General features: G+C 38.7%; 1 protein-coding gene across 1 annotated transcript; it reads left to right on the top strand.

Annotated features, from left to right (window-relative positions):
• The first annotated feature begins 5,227 nt into the window (after window positions 1–5,227).
• LOC119783396 (Y-box-binding protein 2-A-like) lies at window positions 5,228–8,122 on the top strand. The gene is made up of 9 exons (XM_038284899.1): window positions 5,228–5,388; window positions 6,025–6,088; window positions 6,165–6,198; window positions 6,269–6,358; window positions 6,433–6,666; window positions 6,738–6,832; window positions 6,909–7,122; window positions 7,320–7,451; window positions 7,524–8,122. The coding sequence occupies exons 1-9, from the start codon at window positions 5,310–5,312 to the stop codon at window positions 7,575–7,577; spliced, it is 996 nt and encodes a 331-aa protein (XP_038140827.1). The 5' UTR covers window positions 5,228–5,309; the 3' UTR covers window positions 7,578–8,122.

Below are 8,122 nucleotides of genomic sequence, written 5' to 3'. Positions count from 1 at the left end.
TTTCTTTGAACCGGTATATAAGGAATGAAATTATAAAACACACATCTCTACAGATTATGTCTTATTTCCACCAAATTCTATTGAACGTATGAACTATTATTTTTGATACAATATGGAGATAAAAAAAAAAAACTATTTCTATCCATTATAAGTCATGTTGTTATGATGCAATAAGCTTTTTAAAAAGCTCTATGCATCTCTTTCTGGGAGATTAGTCAAATCCGCACAAACTTTTCAGTTTTCTTTTATTTCAAGCCCTCTCTAACAAGTGATGCATTTTTCTTTTCTTTTTTCTTTTTCTCACTCTGGACTCATGGTAACAAGCAAGCAGCAAATGGTGTTACTGAACTTGGCTATTCCCAGAGACGCTGGGTTAAATTTAGGTCTGAAATTGGAGTCCAGTGACCTATGCAGGCTGCACTTAAAGGCAAAAAGCGAATTAAGCTCTTGCTATTTTATAAATTCATTTTTAATGACAGAAGCAGTGATACAGATCTCCGGGATCGGATATTTCATTAGTTTTTGCTTATCTAACTATAACAGTTCATTTAAATATTGATAGAAGGCCTTCAAAATTCAGGATATAAAGTCATCATGCTTTTTTTGGGATTCAAACCATGGTTGTGAAAAAAATTTGAATATATGAGGAAAAGTGGATTAAGTCAATTTTGAATACCAATATATATAAAAAGTGTGAAAATGCAACTAAATTTAAAATGTGTAAGACTGAATGATACTTTTTAAATATTTTTTTTATTTATAAATTTTCAGTTATGCAAATAGTGCAGATATAGACAGTAAAAACATCAGTTTATTTATATAGCGCCAATTCACAACACACGTCATCTCAAGGCACTTTACAGAGACAATTCAACCAGATCATACAGTCAAATTGCATCGACTCATTGACTCAAGGCAATCCCTCACTCCAAACATGCTTGTAGCGACAGTGGAGAGGAAAACCTCTGGAGAGGAAAAACCTCTTAACAGGAAGAAACCTCCAGCAGAACCAGACTCAGTGTGAGTGGCCATCTGCCGAGGCCGACTGGGGTTCAAGGAGACAGAAGGTAACATACAGAAAGAATCAGAGATACAAAAGGCAACTGTCAAACAGCTCCACAGGCGGCCCCGTCCCGGAAACACACAGCCAGGCAGACGAGCTCCGTTCCAGCCCCCTCATCAGAGGACGAATAGGGCTCATCCAGCCAGTCAGTTAGAAAAAAAAGGACTACAATGAAAAACAGGCTGAGCTTGAACATTCATAAACAAAGACGTTGATGGCAGCAGCACAGCTGATATTTCTCTCCCGGAAGGCGTCATAGCCAAACAGGAACAGACCAGATGAAGCTACTATGAGAAAAAGCAGAGAGAGCTTAACATTAGAGACTGAACTAACAGATTCTGCAGAGTGAGAGAATAGAGATAGAATGAAGCAGAATGACGAAAAAAGGGTCCCTATGTCCTCCAGCAGTCTAAGCCTATAGCAGCATAACTATAGAGATAGCTCAGGATAACCTGAACCTCTCTAACTAAGCTTTATCAAGAAGGAACGTTTTAAGCCTAGTTTTAAAAGTAGACAAGATGTTTGCCTCATGGACTAAAACTGGTAGTTGGTTCCCCAGGAGAGGAGCCTAATAACTGAAAGATCTGCCTCCCATTCTACTTTTAGAAATTCTAGGAACCACTAGTAAACCTGCAGATTGAGAGCGAAGTGCTCTGTTAGAAAAATAAGGAACAATCAGATCTCTGATATCAGATGGAGCTTGGTTATTGAGGACTTTGCATGTGAAAAGGAGGATTTTAAATTCTATTCTTGATTTAACAGGAAGCCAATGAAGTGAAACTAGGATAGGAGAGATGTGATCTCTCTTTTTAATTTTAATCAGAACGCTGGCTGCAGCATTTTGGATCAGCTGAAGACTTTTTAAGTACAGCTGTGGACTTCCCGATAGTAAAGAATTACAATAGTCCAGCCTTGAAGTAACAAATGCATGGACTAGTTTCTCAGCATCACCCCTGGACAGGATATTTCTAATTTTTTCAATATTCCGCAGATGAAAGACGGAGATTCTAGAAACCTCTTTGATATGGGATTTATATGACAGGTCCTCAAGATTTTTTACTTTGCTATCTGAGATTTAATCCCATCCAAATGAAGTGACTGACTAATCAGCTTAGACTCTGGGCCTAAGACAATAACTTCTGTTTTGTCCGCATTCAGGAGCAAAAAAGTTAAGAGTCATCCAGGTTTTTATGTCGTCGAGACATGCCTGTAATCTATGTAATAGATTAGCTTTATCTGGCTTTATAGACAGATATAGCTGATGTTGAAAAACACCTTCATGGTTTTCCCCCAGGTCCGTTAATTCGAGTGCAGGTAACTTAACTGAGATGGAGTGTTATAAAAAAATTCTGGACAACAAAGCTTCGATTCGCCTTTGCAAAGGGAGAGGAGCATCAGCAGCACGCATCTGCAAACAGCAACTTTGACCCCCCCTGCAACACCGGCTCTTTTTATTATCTTCATAGGGGAACCTCTTAAAGTTTCACACAGACAGTCCCACAGAATGATCATACTCCCTACTTCCTATGTCCAAATATGGAGTTGCTTCCTGCCTTTCTGCTCCACTGTTAATCAGCTTTTTCTGCGTGTGTGCGAGCCAGGTCATTCTACCCTCTTATCTACAGATTTCATCCTCCCTCTGCGAGCTTTGGCCTAACACCTGGGAATAGTAAATTTGCTGCCCATCCTTAGATTATACATGGCATATACTTCAATATGAACAATAAGTTTTGCTGCAGTTTTAACTTAGCTCTTTACTTCTTTTAGCTTAAACATGTATATATATCTTCACTGAGTACCATCAGCATAACAGTGGAAATCAATCCAATGCTGTCTAATAATTCTCCTGATTGGGAGCATATATATAGTAAAGAGAATTGGGCCTAGCATTGATCCCTGTGGTACTCCACAGGTAACCCTTGAGCATGAGGAAGATTTAACATTGACAAAGATAGATAAGATTTAAACACAGCCCTGTCTTGTATTTAAACCCTGACTTTGACTATAGGCAGCTTTTATAAACAGTCCATAATTACTTTGAATTTCTATCCTGCTTCATGAATGAAATTTACTTGAACTTAGGGACACAAGCTGATGGCCAGTGATTCTCTCTTTTGATAAGAAATTAATTTCTCCCAGTCTCTATCTTATTGCTGAACAAAGCTGCCTGCAGAGCTTAAGCTGTAATTGAGTTATTTTGTGCCCTGCTGTTTGATTTGTTGATAAGCTTATGGGTTATTCTGGTTGAACGGACCAACCTGGGAAGGTCCACTAGCATTTTTTAAAATTTTTAATCTACTATTGGATTTCTTTAGATCAAGATAAAATCTGTTGCTTTTTAATTCTTTTAGCATACTTTATGTTTCATCCTACATTTAGTAACTTACAGTATTCAGGCCTGGGTCTGGTTTATGAATTAAACAAAAAAATAATAATAATGTTGGTCTTATTTAATGTGTAATTTAACATGAGGAGCAAAAGAAGACCTTTTTTTTTATACCACCGTCTCTTTAGTCCTGTTTCCAGACTTTGTTGGATTTCCTTTCTTAATGTTTGCTAGAGATACGTCAGATATTGTTTATCTGCTGTGTAAAGTTTGCGTTTAAGCCTTGTTTTGTTCAAAGGGACACATTGATCATTATCTCATGACACTCTGGTACCATCTGAAGATGAGTTAAATAACAAAGTCCAAAAGAAATTGCCTAGAAAGCTTGATGACCATCAAAGCTATGTTTAAAAAATATGAAGGAAATAATAAAGAAGTTCAGGGTTGATTAAACCTTTGATATGCCACCAGTTTTTACTTTCTTGACAGACAGACAGACAGACAGGACTGTAGAAAAAAAGCTGGAGAATATAGCAATAAGAAATTCATACACAAAGATCAAAACTCTACTCACTTACTTATAACGTCTGTCAAACCTGCTTTCTAAATTAATAGTTAAAAGATATTCAATCCATTGTGGACCTGTTGGAATACTAACAATTTAAGCAGGACCCATTATAAGCAAAACATGGAAGTCCTAATTCAGTTCAATGCTCATTCAGGCTAGTTCTTTTTAACTTACCTGGGATCATTAAAGTTATATGAATTTTCACCTCCTTTTGGATAAATCCAATTCCATTAGTTAGATAGGCAGACCTAGACAGATTTTGTATTTTCGCATACACGAGTGTATACAAAATTCGTTCATATTTTGTTTAAAACAGCTCTAGACAATTTCATTTTATAAAGTGCAGCCTTGAAAAACAGTAATAAAAAAAAAAAAAAGAAAAAATTGTAATATATATACATATATATATATATATATATATATATATATATATATATATATATATATATATATATATATATATATATATATATATATATATATATAGTTAATTTATTTTCAACCCACTATGGTTTAGTTTAATTTTCCACAAAAGTTAGTCCTGTTTGTTTATTTCAGTTAATTTAAGCTCAGTAAATTAATTCTTTATTCAATAAAAACTTACACTAATTTCAACTAATTTTATTCCATTTTCAATTTACTTTGCTCGGTTTAAGCTCAATTTCTGATTGTTTCATTGTAAATTCAGTTCAGTGACATTTAATCCCCATCAGGCTACTAAAGCTAATCTTAACCAACCTTTTTTTTTATTATTATTATTACTATTTAATTCAATTCAGTCCAGACTTTGAAGTCACATAAATTAAATTAATTATGTAAAATCAAAAGTATCAGGAATATTTCTGTCAGCTGCTTTCTAAATCACAATACAAACAATAAAGTTTTAAATATATATTTTTTCATGTGATCCAACTGAATCAATTGTTTTAAGCAGTATGTCAGAGTAAACTATCAAAGCAAATGAAATATAGTTTCACTAAGTTAGATAAATACATTTAAATCACATTGTTATAAAGTGGTTTGCAACAAGCTGCCTTTTAGATCAAATTCATATTCAACACTTTATTATTGAAATTATTTTTCACTTCTTGTGTGAGAAATCAGTTCCTCTCACTCTTACCTATTCTACACCTGTCCCTGTTTCACTCCCAATTGAGCTCCTCTCTCAGCCAATCAGCGTCCAGCTCGCGCTCTCTTGAAAACCAATGAGGGTGCGGCTTCCGTCCCGTAGCGCGACGTGACGTCGAGATAAAACCTTAAGTTAAGCGAAGCTGGGGAGCAAAGTTTCTGGAAGAGCAGGGGGAGATCCACGTGGGAGGGGGGTGAGAGGAGCGAACCCAGCAGGAGCGAAGATGACAGACGCTGAGGCGCAGAGCGCAGCTCCAGCTGCCCCGCTGGAGGACAAACCTCAGCCGGAGAGGAAAATCATAGGTGGGTGCACAGAGGGTTGGGGAAAAAAAAGACCTTCAAACCAGTCTGGTTGGTTTATGGTTCAATACATGCATTACCTTCTATGCTGATTAACTATGAGTGTCCAGTGTTGAACTGTGCTGCAAAATCTGTGTAGCTGATTGGGCAATCACCAACCTGAAGAGTCCACAGTAAACCAGAACTCACTTCCATGTGTTACACTTACAATTTTTTTCAAGACCTTTCATTTTAAAGATATAAAATCAAATGAACAGAGTAATTTAATGTATAATTCCATAAACGTGCCATTTTTAAATAGAATTACTGCTCCTCAGATGACCCAGATTTGGTCTCTATCAGCTGGGAAGTCCTCACAGCTGCAAATAATTTCCTTAAATGGCTTCCAGCAGAAAATGCTTGCTGAGAGAGGGGAAAAAAAGCCAAAATCTATGTTTGCAGAATCATGTCATTTTAGTTCCTTAAGGTGTTTAACGGGTTGTATCGTCCTTACGCTCAGCTCCCATGTGACCCAGAGGAAACATGGTTTCAAAGTCTGACTGTTAATGATTGATGTTGGGAACTGGCTGCAAGGCTTCTGTGAAATGTTCTGCATTTCCTTTTTTTTTTTTTTTGTCTAATGCTGCGCTACTGTTGCAGCTACGGCAGTTCAAGGCACCGTGAAATGGTTTAATGTCCGCAACGGCTATGGCTTTATTAACAGGTAGCTCTTCATACAACATCTTGGTTTGACAATTCCCTTACTTCTGACTTTACGGACAAACTGTCATTTCTTGCAGGAACGACACTAAAGAGGATGTCTTTGTTCACCAGGTAAGATCAGGTTTTGACTCTTCGTCATGCTTGGCTTGTTTCGTTCCATTGACAGTGATGTCGTCTTTAGACTGCTATCAAGAAGAACAACCCCAGAAAGTTTCTTCGCAGTGTTGGAGATGGGGAAGTTGTAGAGTTTGACGTAATCGAGGCAACGAAGGTTGGAACAGAAATGGTTGGTTCATTGTGGACTGAATGTTGTGCAGTATTCAGGAAATGGGTTGTTTCTACCAGGGTTCAGAAGCGGCTAACGTTACGGGTCCGGGCGGCGTTCCAGTAAGGGGAAGCCGCTACGCTCCCAACAAACGACGTTTCCGTCGACGGTTCTTCCCCCGAAGCCCCGAAGATCAGAGCAAACCAGCCGATGACCAAGCCCCTGCACCGGAGGGAGAGCAAGCTGAGACCCGGGCAGCGAGGCCTCCACCTCGGCGACGGAGGCCTCGCAGACCACGACAGGATACCCGAAATGTAAGCTTAACCTAACAGGATTTTCCCTCTTTAACTTGAACATGAATAAAATCTGTTATCTGGAATGATAGGGGGAAGTTGGAGAGGAAAAAGATGGGGCTGTTGAAGGTGACCAGGCGCAGCCACAGAGACCACAGAGGCGCAGGTTCTGGCGTCCCTACCGGAGGTATTGCTGCATAAACTTTGAAATGCTCCACTTTTGTTCTTTTTGTCTTTGTAAACACTCTTTACCATAAATCCAGACCATTCCGCCCTCGCCCACCTCCCGATCAGTCTATGGCGGACCAGAAACCTGTTGCTGAAGAAAGCAAGGAACAGCAGGCAGAGGTAAAACATGTAGAGTCCCCTGAGGCTGTCCAGACTAATGGCGAAATGACAGCAGATGCCCAAGGCCAGAGACCACGCCGGCCATCTAGACGACGCAGCCAAAGGAACTCTGAATCCTCAACATTGAAAGCAAGTAGTTTTTTTTTTTTTTTAACTAGAACAGTGGTAAATCACAAAATTGCACATCTCTGTATGAGTGCTTCTAATCTGCTGGATTAGGATGTCAAAGTTTGAAGCTGTGTTCGTTTCTAACATTCAGAGGTCATAAATGGTTATGATGTTGCTTTTTGGTCTTTGTTTTAAAATGCTCTCATTCCCATTTGAAGAATGATGCAGAAAAGTCTGCTGCAGAGCCTGGCACTCCTCCTCAGAATGAAAAAGCAACAGAAGGAAAATCTACACCAAAATCACCAAAGTCTTCTCCAAAAACCTCTCCCAAACAGCCAAGATCTCCTGTGGTAAGTAAAAGGAATCATCTCAAGTGTTGTTGAATGATTACATTGACAGACTGTTGATTCATTTGCCTTCAGGAGGAAGTCGTCCCAGCAGTTCAAACCACAGCAGTCCCAACACCAACTGAGTGATTGCTCTTATTGCAAACCCTCTTTCCCCAAGAGGGGAAGAAGGGACCTGGCAGCAAAACTTAAGCGACTCTGGATTTGGACAGTTTGAGATTGTTCTTCTTTGGACAAGCGGTGCTGTTTCGAGGCACTGGTTTATCGTGAAATGCTGGCATTTAAGGGATAGAATTTTTTAGAGTCTTAAAAGGACAATTTTTTTTTTTTCTTCCTGCAAATTAAAACAAGGATTTAAAAGAAGAACAGCCTTGTTTCAGGATTAGAGGCATGACATTTGGTTCTTCACCATGTTAAATCCCTGTGCCTCTTTTTATGTTTTACTTGTAGGTCCTGGGGTTTGATAGTTGGACCTCATTTGCCGCATATGCGCTGCTCTCCGCTTCCTCCACCCATAGTCTATCTCCTTGCTCTAACCCCTTCTATCCCCACTTGTTTATCTATAGATTTGCTGGAAATGGTGATACTGACGGGTGTAATTAAAAATGTTAGAAATCTTTAAAAAAAAAAGGTAAAGGACCATCTGCTTGGTGGCTCGGGTATTCCAACCCCTC

The sequence above is a fragment of the Cyprinodon tularosa genome, unplaced genomic scaffold (assembly GCF_016077235.1).
Source record: "Cyprinodon tularosa strain WSP-4 unplaced genomic scaffold, ASM1607723v1 ctg204, whole genome shotgun sequence".
Lineage (NCBI taxonomy): Eukaryota > Metazoa > Chordata > Actinopteri > Cyprinodontiformes > Cyprinodontidae > Cyprinodon > Cyprinodon tularosa.
This window is presented reverse-complemented; position numbering and strand designations above follow the sequence as displayed.